The sequence below is a fragment of the Capra hircus genome, chromosome 23 (assembly GCF_001704415.2).
Source record: "Capra hircus breed San Clemente chromosome 23, ASM170441v1, whole genome shotgun sequence".
In the NCBI taxonomy this organism is placed as follows: Eukaryota; Metazoa; Chordata; class Mammalia; order Artiodactyla; family Bovidae; genus Capra; species Capra hircus.
The window spans coordinates 18,678,726-18,703,862 of NC_030830.1; the positions used below are offsets into that span (position 1 = coordinate 18,678,726).

Below are 25,137 nucleotides of genomic sequence, written 5' to 3' on the forward strand. Positions count from 1 at the left end.
GCCTTGTCTCGAAACACACACGCAGACAAACGCACCTCAACTCCATTCCGATCTCAGCCGGGACTGTTCTGTGCCTAAATGGAACTGTCTTTTGAACCCGGGGAAGCGACGGGTCTGTGCGATTGAAGGACAACCCGTGGCAGAATGTGACCAGTCCGCCCAGGCAAGCCTAGGTGGGTGGGTAATTGGGTCTGGCTGCAGATGACCGCGTGCTGCCTGGGCTCCCAGAAAAGGGGCGAGTCGGCGTCGACCGCCTGGTGGAAACATTTGAGCAGAGATTCGGGTCCAGGCGGACTACGGAATAATTCCCTGAGGGTACTGGTGGGGATCCGCACGCGGACCCGGGGAATTAGGAGAAAAAGGAAAGGACAGTGAGCTTAAGCAACGGTCTCCACCCGGTACAAGATCTCCGTGTAGTTTCTGGGGACAGGAAACTTCTGATTCATTGCTTCCATCGCCTCCGCCATTCCTTTCCACCTTCTGCACACACAGATTTTATGTCGAAGGTTTTCGAAAATATTTCTGGTAAGGGGAAAAAAAAACCTGCCAGAGATGGAAGACATCTGGAAACCTCCCCCTTTTTTTCGTCCGTTGCTTTTAGCTTCTTGTTTGACTGATTGCATTCTTTCGTTGATTCACTTGTACTGCTGTAGGCCTACCTCAGTTGCTTCGGGCCAGTCGGTTGCATTTCAAATCATTTGCCCATAGGCTGACGGGGAAAGCGAAAACAATAAAGCTTGGTGAAGAAAATGTAGCGAAATACTTCCATGCATTTGAGATGAGCGGCTATATGTGAGACAGGACAGAAGGAGCACTGAGCGTCCAGGACATCATAAGCATTCAGCTACCCCCGTACCTCACAAAAACCGACCCCTTTTTCCTCAAAATCGCACTAGGAGAGAACATTATAACTGACACATTGTAAAGCTGCTGGAGTCCGAGGAACGTCAAGAAATGTTAAAATAGAGTAAGTATTTTAAAAGGCCGTAGATGAGAGCACGGGTGCTCTGAGGATACGTTGGAATCGGGAACCTTGGACAGGGCAGCAAAATCCGAAGGAAATCTTTGCACCTGTCTGTAAGACAGCAAAAGCCGGCTGATCGGGCTGTTTCCGCCCGGTTTCGAACCGGGGACCTTTCGCGTGTAAGGCGAACGTGCTAACCACTGCACCACGGAAACGTCACGCCCAGGGGAGGCATTACAAGTCCCATAAAACGGCATACTCGGTTCCCTGGTTGCTCCCCACTACCCGCCCCCCCCACCCCCGCCACGCCCCCGATCTAGTAATTTTGAATATTTCTCTTGCAGAATGTTTTCACTCGCTTTCCACCGTTTCAAAAACTTTTGCTTAAAGAATAACATCGAAACTCTATGGCTCATAACCAAACCTAACTCAGTAGTGGGGGTGGTTTAGTCGCTAAGTCGTGTCCGACTCTTGCCACCCCATGGACTGTAGCCTGTCAGGCTCCTCTGTGCATGGGATTCTCCAGGCTGGACATCTGGAAACAACCTCCTGGAGTGGGGATGTTCCCGACCCAGGGATCAAGGCCGGGTCTCCCGCATTGCAGGCAGATTCTTTACCGCCTGAGCTAAGAGGGAGCAGAGACCAAACACCTTCCCAAACATCAGGCAGGGTATCCTCAGGTTCCAAGGGCATTTGATTACGAGCGACAACCCGATACTGTCCTGTGCCTTTGAGTTCCACCTCTCTTCCTCATCGTTGGAGCCAGAACACAACGCACAGAATCCTGAAGACCACCGAACTTCCAAGAGGGCCAAGCTCGTCTGGAGGAGACTGCGGAGCGGGGCTGGGATGGCCTAGGCCCTCTTGACTCTCAGAAAGGAGTGCCGAAAGGAGTGCCAAAAGGAGTAGCGTTTGGGAATTCATGGGACTGGACTTTGCGCCGGAATAAGTCGAGGTGGGAATCACCAGTCAACTTATTATCCAGCGTCACTCACACTGCCCTGGAACGACTGGGCTTTGAGCGATCTGAATCTGTTCAACAGATGCCCACCTTGCCTCTCCTTTGTTTTTCTCTTCATTTCACCTGACCTTCCTCATTGTATTTTCCCTCTTCCCCTCACTTCCCTCGTGCCCCAGGAAGGTGCTCAGCAGCGAAACTGTAGTCTTTCATTAAATTCCCTGTAAGAAATTCCTGATTTCTCTGCATCAGCTCTGCGTTGGCATCTTTCACAAATAGCAGCGCTGAAAGCTCCTGCTCTCAGCAAAACTAAAACTAGGATTGGTCACAACGTTGCAGGAAACAGAGTGGAGAGACAATCTTTCCCAATCAGCAAGTTTGGGATTTAGTTTCCCGTAATTTGATTAGAAGTTTATTTTTAAGCCAGTAAGGAGTAGCCCCACAATGTACCCAATCCTGACCCTACCAGATGTCCTGAAAAATTATGCAAGCAACTGGTTGCAAAGGGCCCTTTGACTTATGTGACTCGTGAACGCACAAAGGCTTTTCAGATCAAAAAATGTACTTTTTAAACAGTTGAAGTTCATAAGCAAAGAATGTTTTAAAAAGTCAGTTTGCCCGCACCTTAAAAAAAAAAGAATATAATTTTGTGTATTTTTTTCATTGACTGTTTTTTATCCTCTTTTAGATATAACCTCAGTTCTTCTCCTTCCAAAATTTCCAGCATCGTCAAGAGTCCATTTCACATCGAAAAGAGGAAACAGTTACAATACAACTTGATTATTTACACTACCGTAATTTATATTAGAATGTCTTTCCTCTTCTTTTATTTCTTTTGATTTCATTTCATCCACTAAGGACAACTGAGTAAAATCAATGCTGGATTACCTAGTGACTCAGGAAGACAGCTGCAACATATGAAAGTGCAGAGCTTGAAAACACACTTGAACTAGACCAGTAAGTCTCTAGCCTTGGTTCATGAAGTATCGTCCATGGAACAGTAGTGTAGAGTCTGAGATGGTAGAAATGCTGACTTTCAGGCCCTTGGTGCAGAGGCAGTCATTTAAAACCCTCATTATAATGGACCACACCAGGTCATTCATATGCTCGTAAAATTTTGAGACGCGTGACTGTAAGGCACTCCTAAAGTTGGTGCCAAATCGGGGTGGTGGGAGAGGGGGTGGGGGAGGGGGTGGCTCTGAAGGGGGAACATGACAATTCAATGATTCCATGAAGAAAAGCAAATGTCTCCACCGTGGTAAAAGTTCTAGGAGGCAAACACAATTGAAGAGATCCCACAAAACCAAACTGGCAACGTCTGAGACCTGATCTAAAATGCGAAGGAAAGACCAAGAGGCAGTTCTAATTCTCATCTCAAGATGTCTGAGATGATCTAAAATGCGGAGGAAAGACCAAGAGGCAGTTCTAATACTCATCTCAAGATGTCTGAGAACCACCGCTGTCTTATGGCTATCGGGAGAGCATTCCTAGTACTCCGAAGTACTCCGGGGCTTGATGGGAGGTAAACAAATTGCATTTTTTACCTTGTTTTGCTCTATTTAAAACAGTGTTGCCCCAGGCCCCGCTGGGATTTGAACCCAGGATCTCCTGTTTACTAGACAGGCGCTTTCACCAACTAAGCCACGGAGCCAGCTGCAGTAGACTGTCGGTTCCTGACATGATTTGAAGGAGTTTTCGCTTCCCTGGCTCACCAATGCATTTCTCAAGAACTTTAGATCCACACTACAATCTCAGGACTATTTCCTATTTCTCAAAATTTCTATCAAGTCATTTACCCCCTCTTGTCTGAAATATGCACAGAAGTTTACATGCTGAGTCAAGATGAGAAAAACCTTCTGAACCTCTGAACCCTTGAAATCCATAGCCAAATCGTTTGACCTTTGCACCTTCCTATGGGAGATACTGATACTTCTCCCTTTCGAATCTATAAAAGGAAAACGGTGGCGCTTATCAGTCTAGAAACATAACATGAAATGGAGCGCTGGAAAGGACTTCACCACATCTTTTGCTACGCTCACTGTCAAAGAGCAGTATCTTACAAGAGAGGAGTGTGCCTGTTCTTATTTATTTTAGAGCAATGTGGACGGTAAAGGCATGCAAAAGGGAAAAGGAAGGTAAGAATTCAGCAAATGTAAACATGCAAGAAGGATGTTTGACACAGAAATACAGACAATTAAAACTTTGGTAGACATGTCTTACATTAAAAATGTCATAAAGTTCTTGACTTGTCTGAGTTCCTGAAATAGACACTTGGTGCATAAATATCAGAGAATAGTCCTCTCCTCTGAGCACGAGGCAGTATGCAATGATGCTTTAGAGCTCAAACTCTGATGTCAGACCCCACTGATCCTTTGTTCCAAATCTGTCATTGTACTCGTGACTTTGAGAAAATGTAAAACCTCTATTTATGATTTTTAGTTACTCAAATTCTTTGAAGAGTGCTGGCAGGTAGTGTAGATTATTTCTAGCCTCAATCTATAAGACTGCTACGAGTGTTCTGTATCTAGGCCGCATAAACAATATTGCTTCCACAGGTGCTAGTGAATAGCGTCAGGAAGCTGCCAGTATCTCTTGCAATAACAGACTTTTGTTTTGTGGTTTTTTTTTTTTTTCTTCCCCAACAACTGTAGCTTCTCGAGTACTTCTGTAAAGGTAGGTCACGTTTTCCATTTATTTCTATTTGAAGAACTCCTTCATTGCAATCACATACTGCTATAGGATTAAAATTTTTCTGCCCAATATGATTCACCTCTCCTATTGTACTTTATCAAGTGTTTTGTGAATTAATGGGAAAACTAAGTTAGGAACCACCCACTGTTAAGCACATCAAAGGCACTTGAGTGCACACACACAAATAAGAATTAAAAAAAAAAGAAAAAAACCAAAGAAAGAAAACAAACCCACCCAACATTAAAGTAACCTTTGATCTCCCAGTTCAAAAAAGAAGGGGTGAGTAATACTGCCTGGGCAATGTATGATCTCTGGGACAACCCCACGAAAGAACAGTGAACTAGCCATTGTTCTGTCTGACAGTCTTGGATTGTGTCATGGGAACGCAGGGCAAGATGGTCTTGCCCTTTGTAATGGGCAAGATGTCACAAAGAGCAGTGGTTAAGATGTTTATTGACACAAATGGAAATATCTTAGGGCCAAGCTAGGAAAGAAAACATTTCAGGTGTTATTTGAAACTTTGTGAGAGAAACTCACCAAACGTCAAGTTCAACATACACCATATAGCTCCATTTCAGATGTCTTTTACAGGCTGAAGACGAATGCCATTGGTCTGGTTTGCATTTCAGTGTGGGAATGGGACTCTGGGAGAATCATCTGCAGCATGTACCAGCTTGCACAGATCACCATGTAAATATCTCTGCATGTCCTTCACCAAAGAAGACATCAATCACATTCCTTCGGCTTTTAAGAACTGCCTGTCATGGACCTACTGCCCACCAGGCATTTGTCTCAACTCTGATTTAAGTGGTGGGAAGCAGACACGTTTCCTATGTGAATACTGAATCATAAATTTTTATTTTGGAGTATGTTTAGAAAAGTTGCAAAAACAATAGAGTTTCTTTGTACCCATGTCAGAGTTTCCTTTCATCAGCTTCTTAGGTTACCATGGAACCTTTACTAAAGCCAAGAAACCAACACTGATATTTTAATAATAACTAAACGCATGTACTTGTGTGTGTCACATCTGTTCTTACACTAATGTCTCCCCTCCCCCCCACCCACGGCATCCCACATTGCGTTCAGCCTCCTCTGGTCTGTGATTGTTTCTTGGTGCGAATGAATTCTTTCTATCCGGTATTTGTATGACTATCTTCCAGTCTAGGTTTGTCTGATAGTTTTCACACGAAGGCCTGGGGCTACAGGTTTCTGGACGAGACCACAGAGTACTTGTCCCATCACTTCCTTTCAGATGTGACTTGATAGGAGGATAGCTTACCATTAGTGATGCCAACCTCGATCACTTTTAAGGTAGTGTTTGCCATTTTTCTCCCTGGTGAAGTTTCTTCCTATGTTTTCCTACTTCTTCCTGGATATTTAGAAGCTAGTCGGTCAGGATGGCCCATATTCCAGAAGGGAGAGGTTAAAGCTCCATCTCCTGGTGAGTGGGTGGGGAGTAGTTTCTTACCTTAGCTGGAATGCATCAGTAAGAAAAATACATCCCTTCTCCTGTATTTACTGATTGACTTATTTAATCACTGATCTGTAACAGTATGGACCCATGAATACACATTTTACGCTTAGTTTGCATCATTATCTCAAACTATATTATCTGTTGTTCCAAGTGTTTCAGGTGTGGCCATTGACGGCTCTTTCCAGCTCATAAAGAGACAGCTGACAAAACTGTTTCTCTCCTGCTGTGTTTGCATCAATAGAGTTTTTTCACATAGCCTTTGAAAAACCTTGTTTCATCTTTTGCTGATCTAGTTAAGACTCAAGTGTGGAAATGTAGAAAGTGTAGATGGTTTCATAGTCTATTTTAGGAGGAAAATACTCCAGGAAAGGCAGTTTCTTCGCTGGAATCAGTTACGCTGTGGATCAAAATGTGCCAAGGCGACGCTCTTTGTCTTGCTGGGTCACTGACTGCTATCCTTTCGTTCTGCAGATGCGAGTCACACATGACGAAAGATGTACGATTGATTCCAGTTAAAGTTCTCAGCGAGAGCTTCGTGTCCCAGGCATGAACTGGGATATGGCGGTGAGCCTAAAAGGGATGAGCCGTCATCTCAAGCCTGGCCCGTACGGGGATCGAACCCGCGACCTTGGCGTTATTAGCACCACGCTCTAACCAACTGAGCTAACCGGCCAGACACGGCGGTTTACGCTCGTGTTTATGCCATTAAAAGAGAAGGAATCAATACGGCTTTTCCGGGAGCTGCAAAAGGAACACCGTGAACCCAAATGACCACAAACTAATATTCAAAGAAGGAAGCAAGCACATTCTTCCTCTCCCCCATCGTGGAATTAGGGGGAAACAAAGAGGAATTCTTAGTATTTGGCGTGAATGAACTCTATTTCCTGAGGACTGAGGTAATCAAAATTGTGGAATACCTGCCTGAGAGTTAGGCCTAGCACCACAGCCACATTGATAGGGAGACTCTGAGAATACTCGAGGAGACGAGGTAGCCCAGGACCAACCCCGAAGCCATTAAATAATAAATGGAGAAGCTTGCAAATAAGTATCCAGCAAAGTAGGAGGAAAATCAAGAGGAAGTGAAGATTGGAGGGTAGACCGCATTCTTTCATCGCTCGACAGGAATCGAGCACCCATGACTGTCAGACCATGGTGCACATGTTAAATGATGATGGGAATCACTGAGGCTAGACCTCAACATGAGTGGCTGTGGTTCAAGAGCAGCGTTTGTTACAGGGTAGCACCTGTGAGTCGGACACGACTGAGCGACTTCACTTTCACTTTTCACTTTCATGCATTGGAGAAGGAAATGGCAACCCATTCCAGTGTTCTTGCCTGGAGAATCCCAGGGACGGGGGAGCCTGGTGGCCTGCCGTCCGTGGCGTCGCACAGAGTCGGACACGACTGAAGCGACGTAGCAGCAGCAGCAGCAGCAGCAGCACCTGTGACCTGGGCTAGGACTGATCCTCAGAAGAGGCAACAGAGTTACTCCTCAGGGTTTGGAGTCAAGAAAGGCAGGGATTGACCCCTCACAGAATGGGCTTTATGCCTCTGTTTCCACACTCCTGCCCATCCCTCCCCTCACCCCACTCCTCTTTACTTTCCCTCCACTTCCCAGCTTCCCAGAGACACTCAGGCCACTTGACTGGCTGACTCCTGGTCCTGGTGAGGGTTGAACCAACCGGTGAACCTGTACTGTTGGCAGTGCTAAGGCAGGCTAAGTGGGCCCCCGTGAGACTGGGTCCAGTCTCTCAGAGCTTGGAGGTGTCCTCAGCAGGAAGGCTTGATCAGAACCCTAAACCCCTTGGACTGGAAGCCGGACTTGCCCAAGAGTGACATTTGATTATGGGAAAAGATTGGTGAGTGAAAAAGAAGGAAAACTAAAAGACAGACAGAGAAAGACAAGGATGAAGTGACAAGAAGAGCAGTAGAGACAATGAGGAAGAGCCTAAGAGACAGAAACTGAGCCTCACGGAGAAAGCACGATTGAGAAGATCCCAAAGGACAGGGAAAGTCTGTAGAGAGAGGAATGGGGCAGAGAGAGAGAGTGAGAAAGAAAGTGACTGACGGGACGCAGAGACCAAAAGTGAGAGACAGAAATAGAGCAAGGGAGATAAGTAAGGACAGAGCAAGCAAGAGGGGAGGGAAGTAGAAAGATACTGAATGAGAGACAAGGGCCGGGACAGAGACGAAGAGAAAGAAAGAGAACCAGACTAAGACACAGAGAGCAACAGAAATGAAGGTATTCAGAGAAACAGGAGCAGATTGAGAGACAATTAGAGACAGAGAGAGTTCAGGCAGGAGGAGACTGAGGGGGAGGGTCCAGCGAGAGGAGCAGTGAGAAGCAGAGACAGGTCAGGGTCTGAAGTCCAGAGACAGACAGGCAGCAAGGCACCCAGCCCAGTACTTGAACAAAATTTGAGCCTGAAGCTGCTTTGCAGGGGGAGGAGACGAGGGTATAGAGCCATGTTCATTTGACATTTGACGTTTAAAATAATGATATTCTCATTGAGTTGTGGAGAAGGGAGCGGCTACCCTCTCCAGGGTTCTTGTCTGGAGAATTCCATGGACAGAGGAGCCTAGCAGGCTACAGTCCATGGGGTCCCAAAGAGTCGGACACGACTTTGTGACTGAACAAAAATGACAGAACATTGAGAATAATCACTTAATTTATAGAACTCTTTGTAACAAAGCACTTTTAGTCAGGAGTGAGGATGTATGCAGACACAAGATGGTTTTATGCAAGACCGCTGATATATGTGAATTCCTGGGAATTTCCTGTTTCCCAACAAGCTGCCTTTTCTTGTCCAATAAATGGATACAGCCAGGACTGAGGTGGCTCTTCTGTAGTTGGTGAGGGTGTAGGATTCAGACAACACCCCTAACCTGGCTCTCCTTTGCCAGCCCAAGCCAGGTCTGCAGCTGCTGGGAGATTTTCTGTAGAGAGGTGGGGAGAATTTGGAAAGTTCAGACTCCAGCACTAGTAGAGAGCAGGAACATGCAAATTAGCATGCAAATGATAACGCAAATCACTGAGAGCTTTTTCTCTCTTACCTGTCGCGCAAGGCGGAGGCCAGGGGAATCTGAGGGTCTCTCAGGTGCCATGTCCAAGCAATGAGAGGCACTAGGGATGAGAAGGGCTGGCTCGGAGGGTCCCAAAGGCTGTGTTACACTTAGCACATGCCAGGGATCTGTATCCCCTGGAAAGAAAGGAGAGGACGGTGTGTTGAGCCACCGCCAGATAGACACTAAGGAGTCAAGTTCTGACGGCACACTCACCGTTAACAAACAGCACTTGGGTGGCCCCTGGGGTCTGGCCACCATAATAGGAGTTGGTCTGGGCCACAGCCTGGGCTACAGATGAGGTTGAAAGCCCAAACACCTGTTCACATAGCTCAAGCTCGGAGGGCAGAGCTGGGAGCTGGGAGAAAGGGCACCCGGGGACCTCACAGGTGACGTCTGTGGAGAGAGGGATTCACCAATGTGGAGTATATAGCCAGCCCCCTACCTCTTTAACAATCGTGTACAGAGCTCTCCCCAGTGATGACTGAGACAGTTCCAGACCCTCCCTTCAGTGAGTTCACGGTCCTCTCAGAGACGCACTCAGCCCAAGACACTGATGGCCTAGAATGATCAGGGCTGTGACAGAATAATGTCTGGAGTGAGGTTGGGGGTGTCTCAGAAGGAGCATAATGAGCCTGGACCACCTTGAGATGGCTTGTCTGGGCACAGCAGAGACCGTATGTTTTGGAGGCGAGAGTTGGGCCAGTCACTCACAGTAGCCGAACTCGGTACAAGTTTGGTACAACCACTGCCGGTCACCCACGCTGGACACTTGGAGTTCTGTGACCCTCAGCTGTGCCACTGTCTCTGCCCGAGAAATGCTTAAACACCTCTGACCCAGGCCGTGTGTGACAACCTAAAGGACAATACACATACATATATGCAGACATACATTCCTTGCCCCCCCTCCCCGCTGCCCCCCGGCCCCCACCCTGGCCATCAAGCCAGGGCAGGGCCTGGAGCCATTGGTCCCTACAGCTCAAAGGTCAGAAGTCAGAAGAGTGAGTTTCTGAGTTTTCCTGGGGTCACTGCTCAGAGTTGCTGGGGACCTAGGTCCCTGTGGGTTAGAAATTAAGGTGCTAGATGACTAGGAACTTCTCACCTGTAAAGTTGATCTTGGGCAAGTGAGAATATCTTAGACCTCAGTTTCCTCAGTTGTGTCTGGGGACAATAGTAGTGTTTACTTCGTAGAACTATTGTAAGAATTCAGTGAGATAATATATGTGAAGCGCACCGCACAGCATTTGGTGCAGACATCGATGGCAAAGTGATAGCTGGATTGTAGAGGTTGGGAGTCCGAGGGAGTCCGAGGCTAGGAGCCCCGGTCTCTAGGAGAACTGGGTCCCGAGGACAACTGTGTCCCCCGGACTAATGTTTTTCCTTCATTCTACAAATACTATTTGAGAGTTTGCTGTGTACCAGACACTCTTGCAGGCCCCAGAAAGAGGACAGAACAATGTAGGCAAAATAGTAAGCACAGTCGCTATCACCTGCCTACTGTGCTCCGGGCTCCCTGTTCCCTAGGTCATACTGCTCCTACCTCATTCCACCTCCGAGGTCCTTTTGAGCTGTAATACCCATTTTACAGATGAGGAAACTAAGGTGCAGGAGGGTTTACGCTTGCCCAAGTTCACACAGAGGAGGTGAAGCAGGAATCCTCGCTCTGCTCACTCTTGGCGGTGCTCGGGGTTCTCACCTGCACTGCCCGACGAAGCCCGCGGTAGGGTGCAGGGCCGCTGCAGTTGCCCCTGCAGTTGCCCCGATCCCCGAGGAGGAATCTGCAGAGCTGTCGCACACTCAGCGGCGCTCCAGCTTGCCCATCGTACTGCACCGCACCTCCCACGAGTGCCTGCAGCGCCCCCAGAAGCTCTGCCTGGTCCTCAGCGCGCTCCAGGGACCCGCACGCTCCAAGCTCCACGCTCAGCGCTGCCCGAGCCCCACGGCTCGCGCGCAGCCGCCGCTCCACCTCCGCAAAGGCTGCGGACGCCGCCGCCCGGCACTGCGGAGAGCGAGAGGCGGCGTTGGTGAAGACTTGGGCCAGGGGTTCCGCCTTTCCCTTTCCGTGACCCTCATCCTCCCTGGGCTCCCCACTTTGCCACATTCAGATTCATACAGGGGGCAGTTGAAAGTCGCTTTTGCTCGAGGCCCTGCCCTCTTCCCGGCTCCTCCTCCGGGCCGTCCCACCCCAGGCCCCGCCCACACGAATACAGCCTCCTGATAGGGTGGTCCGTCCTCAGGCCCCGCCCCCGTAGGGTCCTCCCTTCTTAGTACCCAGACCCATCTTCAGCTCTCGCGTTCTTCCCAAATTCACCCACCTCTCGGGGCTCCCAAGTCTCTGAGACCCCAACACCTTGCAAGCTTCAGCCGTTTTCTCTGGCCCCCATCCTCAAGGCCTTTTCTCTTTCCCTATCCCCCTCCGACTGGACCCCAACTCATACCTCCAGGGATCCGCCAATCGCAGTGTTCATTAGGCTTCTAGACACCACCTAAAGTCGGGTCGCGGAAAAATATCAGGTGAACCGCACCACCGAGGTCTTCCTCCCCCCACCCCCACCCCCCCCCTCCCCGGCCCACCGCCCGCCATCCTTACGTCGTTATACTTGGAGAAATCCAGTGTGGCCCGCACCGGAGCGGAAGAGGCGATGGAGGCAAAAAATAGATGGGGAAACTGAGGGAGAACAAGTTATCAGCCTGGGGGCTGAAGGACTGGGATCCCATATCTGCCCGCCCCTGTGTCACTCACTCGTTGTGTCATCTCAGGCAAGTCCCTACCTTCTACACACTGAACTCTTATGAAGGCAGATTGGGATGGGGGGTTGGGGGGAGGAGGGTGTGGAAGGAGGTTTTCCCATTATCTGAGTTATGGACCTCGCAGTCCAAGTTCCTTTCCCCCAGTCCACCCAGAGGGGTCCCAGGACCTTCAGCCGGGCCCAGGCAGCCAGGGAGCCAGCATAGGAACCTCCGAAGCAGATCCAGGGGCTGGTGGAGGAGACGTTGAAGAGGCGGGAGAGTGTGAGGTGGGCAGAGGCCGCATCCGCCAGCCTAGGGTCAGAGAAGAGGCTGAGTCGGTTCCCACGGGTAGGAATCCCTGAAGATTCCCCAATTTACAGGCAGGTATCCAGAGACAAGAATGGAGAGAGCCTGGCCAGAAGCTAGGGTTTTTTCTCATGAGGTATTTCTGAGGATTCCCCATACCTACACATTTCCGCACAAGTGCCTAGATCAGGGGAGACTCATTTGGAAAGCTTCCACTCTTCCCTTCCAGACTAGGTGGGAGAAGAAAAATCTTCAAGACAGTTTAGGTGAAAATCTAAATTATAGGAGGGATTGGAGACTGTCAAAGAGAGCTACTCAGGAAGAGGAGGGGGCCTAGGCTGGATAGGTTAGGAGGTATTGGCGAAGAGGGAGACACGATTAGAAAAAGAGACAGAGATATTGGAATATATCTAACACCCTTCCTTTTTTTCTTTCCCTTTGGCAGTACCACAAGGCTTCTGGGATTTTAGTTCCCCAATTAGCAGTGATCGAACCCATGACCCCTTCAGTGGAATCAATCGTGAAGCCCTAATCACCTAATCACCAGGGAATACCCTAACGTCTTTTTTTTTTTTTTAATCCCAAATGCTTTCTCCCCTCCGTAACCTTTCTGAAACAGTTTGCAGTTAGTGTCATCCTACTGCAGTTGGAAACTAGTTTAGCTTGTGAAAAGATTAAGAGATAGAGAGGAATATACAGGCAATGTGATACAGATGGGGACACACAAAGATGGAGACAAGACTGAGGCAGAGAAAGTCAGAATGATTACAGACAGATACAGAGATGGAAAGCAGAAAAGGGAGAGATAAGTCCGGGGGAACAATAAAGTAGGTGAGGGGGGAAAGAAAGAGAAGGGATTTGGTATAGGAGTAGGGTGCACTGAAGGAAGTGAGAGAGGGAGCTAGACAAATATCTGGGGGAAGCCCACTCTGAAGAAGGCAGAGTTCAAAGGCTCAAGGAAGCGATGTGCCTGCAAGTCTGGAGAACAGCAAGAACTTCAGTGTACCTGGAGCCCAGTAAGAGGGAGAGAGAGGCCAGAGAGCTAACTGGGGAGCCTCCAAAGCCAGCATAGGAGCTCCCACAGCAGATCCAGAGGCTGGTGGAGGAGATGTTGCAAAGGTTTTGTCTTTGCTCTGAGTGCGATGAGAGACGTGAGGGATTTGAGCCAGGAGAGAGATGATCTGGAGTGTGGTCTAATGATCACTCTGGCTCTTCATCTGGAGAATAGACTGACGGGATCAAGGACAGAAACAAGGAGACCAGTGAGGAAGCTGTGTCATCCGTCTAAGGGATTCTGGTAGTCTGGACCAGCAGGTCATAGTGTAATAGCAAAAGATAAGAATACAGTGGAAGAGGTGGAGAAATAAAGGATAGGGAGGGAGAGAGACGGAAAGACAGAAAAAGAATAAAACACTGAAAGACAGAGAAGAAAACATGGGACCAGGGACTCAGAGGTCAACTTTGGGCAATGGAAGAAGAGACAAAGATTCAGAGAAGCCAAAATACAGCCACCTTCAGTCCCACGACCCCAAACATCCCCTACCCCCACTCACGCATGGCGGCTGGACAAGAAGCGGAGCTGGGCCATGTCCAGCCCCTCAGCAGGTATACTCAGGCCATAAAATCTATGCTCCAGACTTATCACCAGGGCCCCCCAGATTGGGGCCAGATTTGCAGGGTGCCCTGTGAAGAGTCCAAAGGGGATATGTGTGAGGTGGGTGTCAACTCTTGCAAACCTCAGGCTTCACAGCCCTTCACAGTATACAACTCCCCTTCCTCGCCTCCGCCAGCTTCCCCCTGTCTTTCCTCACGCTTGCTTCTTACCTCTCATCACTGAACCAGGTCCAAGGCTGCCTTCACCTCCCAGATGCAGGAATACAGGTCCATCCTGGCTGGTCCAATGTTGGTCATTTACCCAGTACCGCTAAGAGGTGGGACGGGGAGGAAGAAATGGAATCGTGAGAGTTCTGACCTACTCTTTATTTCCTGTTCATTCTGGTCTCTTTCCCTAAGGGATCTTTTTTATCTGACGTTGACTTGTTTATTCACATGTTCATTTCTCTCCTGTTTGTCTCCTCATCTAGAAGGTAATATCTACAAGGGGAGATATTTTTGTCAGCTCTTTCACTCTGATAACCCAGGGTCAAGAATAGTGGCTAGGAAGTGGTAGGCACTTGCTCTATATTGAGATAATTATTGTAGAATAATTAATAAATGCAGGTGGATTTAGAAATAAGGCCTGTGTGAGATGACCTTTGGAGACTGTGGGGAGAGCAAGTGTAAAAGAGTAGGTATAAAAGTGGTAAATCTGTTCATTCATTAAATACATATCTTCAAGTGCCTATTGTGAGCCAGGTCTGGTTCCAAAGCTGATCCAGATTTTTGCTCCATATTGAGACTTGATGGTGCATTTGGTGATTAATCTGAAGGACAGGGAGAAGGGAGGTGGTAGTTGAGGGGCAATGAGGGAGTGAGAGTGAATGACAGGGAAAAGGAAAGACTGAAGGATAGGACCTGAGGAACAAAAAAAGTGGGAGGCTAAAGAAAGGAAGGGGAGACTAGGGGATAGAGGGCAAATCTAAGAAACAGAGGGGCTAGACTAAAGGGCCATAGGGATACTGACAGCAGATATCAGGTAAGACTGATTGGGGAGAGGACGAGGTGACAGAGGTGTAGAGATAGGAATAGAAAGCAGAGACTGAGGGGTGGAGTAGGGGGACTGAGAAGGGAGTAGGGTGGGCAGTGGATCTCCTCTCTCCTGGCCTTACCTGCAGGAGGGAGCGTCTGTCAGAGGCATTGAAGGGGTCCAGTGGCTGCTCCAACCACCCCTCTTTTGGGAGGGTCACAGAATCTGGGCCCAGCCCCAGGCCCAAGGCTGAGCTCTCCTGAAACCTCAGGATGTGCTCACCAAGGCGCCGAAGGAGGGAAGCTGTGGGACGCGGAGGGGAAAGAGTCAGGCCGGGGCTCCCCAAGGGGGCTCCGGCCTGACTCTCAGGATCCTCCTACCTGGAGCTGAGGACGCCCAGAGGGAAACCAGGAGCAGAGGGCCCAGCCATGGCACAGGCCCGATGTCCATGCTGTCCAGTTCTTTGTGGGAGGGCTCCAGGGGCTATGTTCCCTCCACTCCCTCAAGACTTCCTCTATTGTCCCAAGCGCTGGCCTTTCAGTTTATAGTCTTTGATCCGTAGCTCAGGTATGTTTGCAGACTCTTGTCTTGGAACAGGTCAAGCTTCTGTTGGAACCATTCAAGCAAGGCAGGGACGCCAGAGTCTGTATATAGAGCCCTGTGGCTGTGGCCCCTGGATATCCAATTCTCTCTCTGCTCTTGATTTTCTCCTTTCTTGTCCCTTGATCTTCCTTCCCTCTGGCCCTCAGTCTCCATGCCTGTGCCTCACTCTCCCCTCTACCTCAGGAGCCATCACTCTCTACCTCAGGAGCCCCTCTTTCCCCCCACCCCCACCCTCCAGCATACTTTCAGTCCCCCTCATTTGCCTCAATACTCAATCTGTTCATCTCTTTGTTCCTCAATTCTCTTTCCATCTCCTCTCTACTTCAGTCTCTCTCTCTCTCTCTCTTTCAGTCTCGGCATGTCTATTTTCCAGTCTCCCCTTTTTTTCCTGCTCCCCATCAATCTCACCCCCACCCTCTGACCCACAATCTCACCACTTTCCTTAGATCCCTTATAGCACTTTGAATATTTCTGCAGCAGCAGAATATTACTCCTGCCCCAGAATGCTTGCCGCTGCTCCTCTCACTCTGTGGATTCCTGCTGCTGCTGCTGCTAAGTCGCTTAAGTCGTGTCCGACTCTGCGACCCCGTAGATGGTAGCCCACCAGGCTCGCCTGTTCCTGCGATTCTCTAGGCAAGAACACTGGAGGGGGTTGCCATTTCCTTCTCCAGTGCATGAAAATGAAAGGTGAAAGTGAAGTCACTCAGTCATGTCCGACTGTTTGCGACCCCATGGACCGCAGCCTACCAGGCTCCTCCGTCTATGGGATTTTCCAGGCAAGAGGACTGGAGTGGGGTGCCATTGCCTTCTCCGCTGTGGATTCCTATTTCTCCATAAATCTTCATGACTTCCTCCCCCACCTCAGTCACATCGCTATTCAGAGTCCAGAAAAGGTCTTCCGTGGGCATCTCTTTAAAAATTGTCAAACCTGAGCTCGCCAGCCCCAAGGAACATCACAGTTACTTAGGGAGCCTGTTACACATGCAGATTCCTGGCCCTACTCCAGAGATTCTGATCCAGTGCGCCTGGCTGGAGCGGAGGACGCTGCGTGCCTACGAAGTTTGCTTGTAGTAATTTTCTGGCAAACAGGACCAGGAATCGGGCAGGGAGCCCAGGGAAACAGTAGAGTCCCCATAAGAAAATAGAGGTGAGGATGAAACAGCCATCTTTGGCAATAACGACGAAGCAGGTTAAAAAATCCTCTCCGAGCATCTTGACCAATAAGAGACAAAAAAACAAAGATGTGGGAGGCGCTTGGTTGAAGCATCTACATCCACAGAGGCCAGAGCAGGGAGGCGGGACAGCTTCGAGCTCTGAGCTCCGAAGTCAGCAGAAGGCCCTGGGGGAAGCATCCTGGACTTGCCGCTTTCTAGTTCAGTGACCGTGAGGAGGTTTTGTCACCTTTTAAAGGCTGTTTCTACATGGTGTCAACCGCCATTCTCTGCCTCTTCCTGCTCATGTCTTTGGTTCAAAACACTGCCCTAATCCAAAGCTGAAATGAAGAAAACACTTCCAGTTACATGAGTATGGAAAAGAAAAAAAATCCTCAAGAATAAATTAACCAAGGACGTTTAGGACATGTACCCTGAAAACAACAGAACATTGAAATTAAAGAAGATCTAAGTAAATGGAAAGTCATCTTGTGTTCATGAGTTGGAATATTTTAAAATGTTAAGAAGGTATTAATAAAATGGTCCAAATTGGGGGGGGGAGGTCAAACCACTAAATCTTCTCTATTCTTTACTCTTCTTCATAGCAACGTATCATTATCAGAAGTATAAATATTTATTTATATAGTTCATCATCTGTCTCCTGGATGAGCATAGTAAGCTCCACAGGGCCATGGATTTTTCATCTCCTTTGTCCATTGCTCCGTGCCTGGTTCTTACAAGAGTGTACACAATGGGCAATCAATAAATGTTCAGTGAATGAAAAATCCATCAACCAGTGTTGATGGGATTCTACTCTAAAAGTTTATCTGCAATCCGACAACTTCTTTCCACCTCCAGTGCTGTCATCTTCTTCTAGCCACTGGCATCTTTGACTTGGACTATCACAGAAATCGCTTAGCTTTACCTCTGTTTTCAAAGCAGACATATTTTACTTCTGGACAATGCACTCTTCTTTGATGATTAAAGCAAAGTATACCAGATATTTCTGATCGGCCACAAGACAGGCTGTTCTAGTTAACATAAAGTTCACCGCAAAGTCATGTATAAGTCAGCATACCGTTCCTCAGTATGTGAGGTGACATCCTTTTCCTTGTTAGGTATCAGGGCAATGCTTGTCTTGTAAAATGTGTTTGGAAGAGCTTCCCCCTCTGTGATTTTTTGGATGAGTCTGAGAAGGATTGGTCTTAATTTTTTGAATGTTTGCTAGGATGTATTAGTGAAGCTACTGGTCCTAGACATTTGTTTGTTGGGAGGTTTTTGATTACCGACTCAACTTCTTGCTAGTAACAGGGCTGTTCAGATCTTCTGTTTCATCAGTATTCAGTCCCAGTAGATTGTATGTTTCTGGGAATTTATTTCTTTCTGTCTTGTCCAATTTGTTGATGTATTATTTTTAAGCAGGTACCAGAATCTGAATCTTTGTATTACTTTTGTGTGAAAAGGTTTCTTTGCCAGCTGACTAAGCAGCCTAGTTGGTTAGAGCATGGTGGTAATGACACCAAGGATGTGGGTTCAGTCCCCATCTGGGCCAGTGCAAGCCTTTTGTTGCTTACTCACTGAATAATTTTGCTGCAGTCATCTAACAAATTGGAGATAACCTCACAGACATCAACTTGGGAAGGAATGTTGACTTCATTTGTTCTTCAGCAGTGACACTACCTTCCTTCCCCTCCACCCCTGCCCCCAGCAAACACAGTCCCAGCAAAAAATGAAATTTCAGCATTTCAGATTTGGCAAAGGGGCATTGTCACCACTCACTGCTTGAAATCCAAAGCCTATGTTCATTTAAGGAGGGAGCAGTGCTGGTAAGGCACCATCCCTTTGAAAGAGCTGATGACTGATATTTTATGAGAGGGGGTTTAGGGTAGACTTTCAGAGGGTCAGTGGATTGACATATTCTGTGGAAGCATGGTTCTTCTGGAGAGACTCTTGTTGTTTGGTTGGCACTCCAAGGGATGTTTACTGAAGTGAGTGCATCCCTGGCTGGCTCATTCCAGAAAGCAGGGGTTGATAGTGATTGGTTGTGCAAATGTTCACAAAACGATTATCATGGATAGATCAACTGGTTTAAATTCGGGTCTAGTGGCTACTTGTTACCACTGCTATAGAACAGTCTTTTCCTAAGTTTGTGATTAGTATGTCTTCTCAACATTTTGTTTTGGCATCAAGCAAACATTATTTGTTTGTTTAACTATCCAACTAATGAAAAATAGTGGGCTTTCTGGTGGCTCAGACGGTAAAGCGTGTGCCTACAATGCGGGAGACCCAGGTTCGATCCCTGGGTCGGGAAGAGCTCCTGGAGAAGGAAATGGCAACCCACTCCAGTACTCTTGCCTGGAAAATTCCATGGACGGAGAGGCCTGGTAGGCTACAGTCCGTGGGATCGCAAACAGTCGGACACGACTGAGCGACTTCAATGTCAATGTATAATAAAAATACTGATTTTATTATTGATGACCTTTCATTGATTTAGGCCTTGAGAGAATTATACTAAGTGAAATAAGTGAGACAGGAAAAGACAAATCCTGTATGTTTTACTTACATTTGGAATCCAAAAAACAAAATAAATCAAAATCGAGTTTTAGACACAGAGAACAGTTTGGTGATTGAGAGGGGAGGGGAGGACAGGTTAAAGGAATGAAAGGGGTCAGAAGGTACAAATTTCCAGTTATAAAAGAAATGTTATGGAGATGTAAGGTACACCATGGTAGTATAGTTATTAATAATAATACTGTGTTGAATATTTGGAAGTCGTTAAGAGAGTAGACCCTAAAAGTTTTCATCACAAGAAAAAATATATATAAGATGTATATAAGACGGATGTTAACTAGACTTACTGTGTTTCATTAGTTTTTCCAAGAAGCATTATAGGGATTTGCTTTTTCTGGTCTCCAATCTCAAGGGTATAAAAGTATTCATCATGTTCCAGGGACTAGAAAGTCTAATTAATTTCCAGGTCTCCTACATTGCAGGAGGATTCTTTACCATCTGAGCCACCAGGGAAGCCTAATCAATTTAAAAATTTTATGTAGTTGGAGGCTAATTACTGTACAGTATGGTAGTGGTTTTTGCCATTCACTGACATGAATCAGCCATGGGTGTATATGTGTCCCCCATCCTGAACTCCCCTCCCGCTTCCTTCCCCATCCCATCCCTCAGGGTTGTCCCAGTGCCCTGTTTCATACTTCAAACTTGGACTGATGATCTACTTCACATATGGTAATATACATGCTTCAGTGCTATTCTCTCAAATCATCCCACCCTCGCCTTCTCCCACAGAGTCCAAAAGTCTGTTCTTTTTATCTGTGTCTCTTTTGCTGTCTCACATATAGGCTCATCGTTACCATCTTTCTAAATTCCATATACACTGCCGGACATACACACCGAGGAAACCAGAACTGAAAGAGACACGTGTACCCCAATGTTCATCGCAGCACAGTTTACAGTAGCTAGGATATGGAAGCAACCTAGATGTCCATCGGCAGACGAATGGATAAGAAAGCTGTGGTACGTATACACAATAGAATATTACTCAGTTATTAAAACGAATGCACTTGAATCAGTTCTAATGATGTGGATGAAACTGGATGGAGCCTATTATACAGAGTGAAGTAAGTCAGAAAGAAAAACACCAATACAGTATATTAACACATATATATGGAATTTAGAAAGCCTAATGAATTTTAACCCAGTAATATTTGACTTGTAGGTACTACTGCTCACCACCAGGATGGCCGAGTGGTTAAGGCGTTGGACTTAAGATCCAATAGACATCTGTCTGCGTGGGTTCGAACCCCACTCCTGGTAGAATTCGTTTTGTTGATGCCTAGTCATGTCCAATTCTTTTGCGACTCTGGGGACTGTTGCCTGGCAGGCTCCTCTGTCTGGGATTCTCCCAGTCGAGAGTTCTGGCGTGAGTAGCCATTCCTTCTGTAGGGGATCTTCCTGCTTAGGGATCCAGTTACTTTAGCAAGTATCTTATCTGGAAATGATAGTTTCTTGTGCAAAGTGGATAATAGTCCAGCATATAGTTGACTCTGAACTCTTTTTATCCAATCTGACAGGTTCTGTCTATAATTGGTGGATTTAGGGAATTTAGATATAATGCAAATGATATACTTGTATTTTTAAAAAATCCACCATCTTATTAGTTGCTTTCTGTGTTCTCCTTTCTTTTATCTCTTTCTTCATGTCTTTGAAATATGTGAAAATCTTAAAAAACATAATTAGTGTTTTCCCTAGGGTTTTCTATATATAGCTACAATCATTCAAAATCTACCTTCAAATTGTACTATGCTGCTTCCTTTTCAATGTAAGAAGCTTGTAATAATATACTTCCTCCTATATTGTGTGTCATTGCTGCCACAGATTTTGCTTTCATGTATGCTATTATTGTACAATATGCCACTACTATTTTTGCTTAATGCAGTCAGTCACTTTTAGAGTGATTAAAATTGGGGAAAACCTTCCTTATATGTACCTCTGTTGTATTCATTACTGTGTATATTCATTGCTTTGTATTGTCTCTTTCTGAGATCACCTTATAACATTTCCTGTTTTGCAGGTCTGATAGTATTGCACTTCAGTTTTTGTTTGTCAGGAAGGACTTTTACTTCCTATTCAGCTTTGGGAAATATTTTTTCCTTGGTAGAGAATTCTGGGTTTACAGATTTCTTTTTTTAAAAAAGTAGCCTCCCATCACTTTCAAATGCTATTCCGTTATCTTCTGGCATACCTAATTTCTGATGAAAAGTCTGCCGTTTCAGATACATAGAGAATTAGATAGCTTGGAATTCTCTGACCTTGGAGCTGAGGTTTGAGGTACAGGTTTCCTCCACTATCAGAAAGCAGAGCATTCCTATAAAACATTTCACAAGCTGAATTGGCGTGAAGTGAAGAAACAATTATCTTAGGACACTTCTTACATAGGAATGTACAAAGTTAGTGGAGATAAAGCACAGATGCTCACAGACACAGTTCAAATCTGTGGCAGCCTGAAGCTGAGATGCAGAGTATAGTTCCTGGGGGAGGAGCTTGGCGGCCCCACCCTTGCCGCTTCTGATGCGCTCGGCCTCTACAAAGGCTCCCTGCAAAACTTGCTGCTGTTCAGTCGCTCAGTCGTGTCAGACTCTTTGCGACCCCATGGACTGCAGCACACTAGGCTTCCCTGTCCTTTACCATCTCCAGCTGCTTGCTCAAACTCATGTCTATTGAGTCGATGAGGCCGTGCAACCATCACATCCTCTGTCGTCCCCTTCTTCTCCCGCCTTCAGTTTTTCCCAGCATCAGGGTCTTTTCTAATGAATCAGCTCCTCTCATCAAATGGCCAACGTATTGGAGCTTCAGCTTCAGCATCAGTCCTTCCAATGAATATTCTGGACTGATTTCCTTTAGGATGGACGGGTTGGATCTCCTTGCAGTCCAAGGGACTCTCAAGAGTCTTCTCCAACACCACAGTTCAAAAGCATCAATTCTTCTACATCAGCTTTCTTTATGGTCCAACTCTCACATCCATACATGACTACTGGCATTTTTCTGCCCAATATGATTCACCTCTCCTATTGTACTTTATCAAATGTTTTGTGAATTAATGGGAAAACTAAGTTAGGAACCACCCACTGTTAAGCATATCAAAGGCACTTGAGTGCACACACACAAATAAGAATTTAAAACAAAAACAAAAACAAGAAAACAAACCCACCCAACATTACAGTAACCTTTGTTCTCCCAGTTCAAAAAAGAAGGGGTGAGTAATACTGCCTGGGCAAAGTATGATCTCTGGGACAACCCCAGGAAAGAACAGTGAACTAGCCATTGTTCTGTCTGACAATCTTGGATTGTGTCATGGGAACGCAGGGCAAGATGGTCTTGCCCTTTGTAATGGGCAAGATGTCACAAAGAGCAGTGGTTAAGATGTTTATTGACACAAATGGAAATATCTTAGGGCCAAGCTAGGAAAGAAAACATTTCAGGTGTTATTTGAAACTTTGTGAGAGAAACTCACCAAACGTCAAGTTCAACATACACCATATAGCTCCATTTCAGATGTCTTTTACAGGCTGAAGACGAATGCCATTGGTCTGGTTTGCATTTCAGTGTGGGAATGGGACTCTGGGAGAATCATCTGCAGCATGTACCAGCTTGCACAGATCATCATGTAAATATCTCTGCATGTCCTTCACCAAAGAAGACATCAATCACATTCCTTCGGCTTTTAAGAACTGCCTGTCATGGACCTACTGCCCACCAGGCATTTGTCTCAACTCTGATTTAAGTGGTGGGAAGCAGACACGTTTCCTATGCGAATACTGAATCATAAATTTTTATTTTGGAGTATATTTAGAAAAGTTGCAAAAACAATAGAGTTTCTTTGTACCCATGTCAGAGTTTCCTTTCATTGGCTTCTTAGGTTACCATGGAACCTTTATTAAAGCCAAGAAACCAACACTGATATTTTAATAATAACTAAACGCATGTACTTGTGTGTGTCACATCTGTTCTTACACTAATGTCTCCCCCCCCCACACACACACACATGGCATCCCACATTGCATTCAGCCTCCTCTGGTCTGTGATTGTTTCTTGGTGCGAATGAATTCTTTCTATCCGGTATTTGTATGACTATCTTCCAGTCTAGGTTTGTCTGATAGTTTTCACACGAAGGCCTGGGGCTACAGGTTTCTGGACGAGACCACAGAGTACTTGTCCCATCACTTCCTTTCAGATGTGACTTGATAGGAGGATAGCTTACCATTAGTGATGCCAACCTCGATCACTTTTAAGGTAGTGTTTGCCATTTTTCTCCCTGGTGAAGTTTCTTCCTATGTTTTCCTACTTCTTCCTGGATATTTAGAAGCTAGTCGGTCAGGATGGCCCATATTCCAGAAGGGAGAGGTTAAAGCTCCATCTCCTGGTGAGTGGGTGGGGAGTAGTTTCTTACCTTAGCTGGAATGCATCAGTAAGAAAAATACATCCCTTCTCCTGTATTTACTGATTGACTTATTTAATCACTGATCTGTAACAGTATGGACCCATGAATACACATTTTATACTTAGTTTGCATCATTATCTCAAACTATATTATCTGTTGTTCCAAGTGTTTCAGGTGTGGCCATTGACGGCTCTTTCCAGCTCACAAAGAGACAGCTGACAAAACTGTTTCTCTCCTGCTGTGTTTGTATCAATAGAGTTTTTTCACATAGCCTTTGAAAAACCTTGTTTCATCTTTTGCTGATCTAGTTAAGACTCAAGTGTGGAAATGTAGAAAGTGTAGATGGTTTCATAGTCTATTTTAGGAGGAAAATACTCCTGGAAGAGCAGTTTCTTCGCTGGAATCAGTTACGCTGTGGATCAAAATGTGCCAAGGCGACGCTCTTTGTCTTGCTGGGTCACTGACTGCTATCCTTTCGTTCTGCAGATGCGAGTCACACATGACGAAAGATGTACGATTGATTCCGGTTAAAGTTCTCAGCGAGAGCTTCGTGTCCCAGGCATGAACTGGGATATGGCGGTGAGCCTAAAAGGGATGAGCCGTCATCTCAAGCCTGGCCCGTACGGGGATCGAACCCGCGACCTTGGCGTTATTAGCACCACGCTCTAACCAACTGAGCTAACCGGCCAGACATGGCGGTTTGCGCTCGTGTTTATGCCATTAAAAGAGAAGGAATCAATACGGCTTTTCCGGGAGCTGCAAAAGGAACACCGTGAACCCAAATGACCACAAACTAATATTCAAAGAAAGAAGCAAGCACATTCTTCCTCTCCCCCATCGTGGAATTAGGGGGAAACAAAGAGGAATTCTTAGTATTTGGCGTGAATGAACTCTATTTCCTGAGGACTGAGGTAATCAAAATTGTGGAATACCTGCCTGAGAGTTAGGCCTAGCACCACAGCCACATTGATAGGGAGACTCTGAGAATACTCGAGGAGACGAGGTAGCCCAGGACCAACCCCGAAGCCATTAAATAATAAATGGAGAAGCTTGCAAATAAGTATCCAGCAAAGTAGGAGGAAAATCAAGAGGAAGTGAAGATTGGAGGGTAGACCGCATTCTTTCATCGCTCGACAGGAATCGAGCACCCATGACTGTCAGACCATGGTGCACATGTTAAATGATGATGGGAATCACTGAGGCTAGACCTCAACATGAGTGGCTGTGGTTCAAGAGCAGCGTTTGTTACAGGGTAGCACCTGTGAGTCAGACAGGAGGGAGTGACTTCACTTTCACTTTTCACTTTCATGCATTGGAGAAGGAAATGTCAACCCATTCCAGTGTTCTTGCCTGGAGAATCCCAGGGACGGGGGAGCCTGGTGGCCTGTCGTCCGTGGCATCGCACAGAGTCGGACACGACTGAAGCGACGTAGCAGCAGCAGCAGCAGCAGCAGCACCTGTGACCTGGGCTAGGACTGATCCTCAGAAGAGGCAACAGAGTTACTCCTCAGGGTTTGGAGTCAAGAAAGGCAGGGATTGACCCCTCACAGAATGGGCTTTATGCCTCTGTTTCCACACTCCTGCCCATCCCTCCCCTCACCCCACTCCTCTTTACTTTC

General features: G+C 46.6%; 1 protein-coding gene and 5 non-coding genes across 6 annotated transcripts; 1 reads left to right on the forward strand and 5 right to left on the reverse strand.

The window, feature by feature from the left end:
* Positions 1,107-1,179, reverse strand: TRNAV-UAC. The gene has a single exon. It is a non-coding gene; the product is annotated as a tRNA-Val (tRNA).
* TRNAT-AGU lies at positions 3,500-3,573 on the reverse strand. Its single transcript has one exon. It is a non-coding gene; the product is annotated as a tRNA-Thr (tRNA).
* TRNAI-AAU lies at positions 6,687-6,760 on the reverse strand. The gene has a single exon. It is a non-coding gene; the product is annotated as a tRNA-Ile (tRNA).
* Positions 8,956-15,262, reverse strand: PRSS16 (protease, serine 16). Its single transcript, XM_005696726.3, has 12 exons — positions 15,193-15,262; positions 14,955-15,115; positions 14,011-14,110; positions 13,740-13,869; positions 12,069-12,192; positions 11,741-11,818; positions 11,589-11,636; positions 10,847-11,149; positions 9,865-10,006; positions 9,367-9,546; positions 9,142-9,287; positions 8,956-9,024 (listed from the first exon to the last, which is right to left on the reverse strand). The coding sequence occupies exons 1-12, from the start codon at positions 15,260-15,262 to the stop codon at positions 8,956-8,958; spliced, it is 1,551 nt and encodes a 516-aa protein (XP_005696783.2).
* On the forward strand, positions 20,312-20,394 carry TRNAL-UAA. Its single transcript has one exon. It is a non-coding gene; the product is annotated as a tRNA-Leu (tRNA).
* TRNAI-AAU lies at positions 24,133-24,206 on the reverse strand. The gene has a single exon. It is a non-coding gene; the product is annotated as a tRNA-Ile (tRNA).

Excerpts from the sequence above, each read along its gene's own strand:
- PRSS16 (XM_005696726.3), bottom strand. The coding sequence starts at position 15,262 with ATGGACATCGGGCCTGTGCCATGGCTGGGCCCTCTGCTCCTGGTTTCC. Across the intron at positions 15,116-15,192 it reads CTGGGCGTCCTCAGCTCCAG|CTTCCCTCCTTCGGCGCCTT; the intron begins GTAGGAGGATCC and ends CGCGTCCCACAG. Across the intron at positions 11,819-12,068 it reads CTGCCTGGGCCCGGCTGAAG|TTTCCCCATCTATTTTTTGC; the intron begins GTCCTGGGACCC and ends GTTCTCCCTCAG.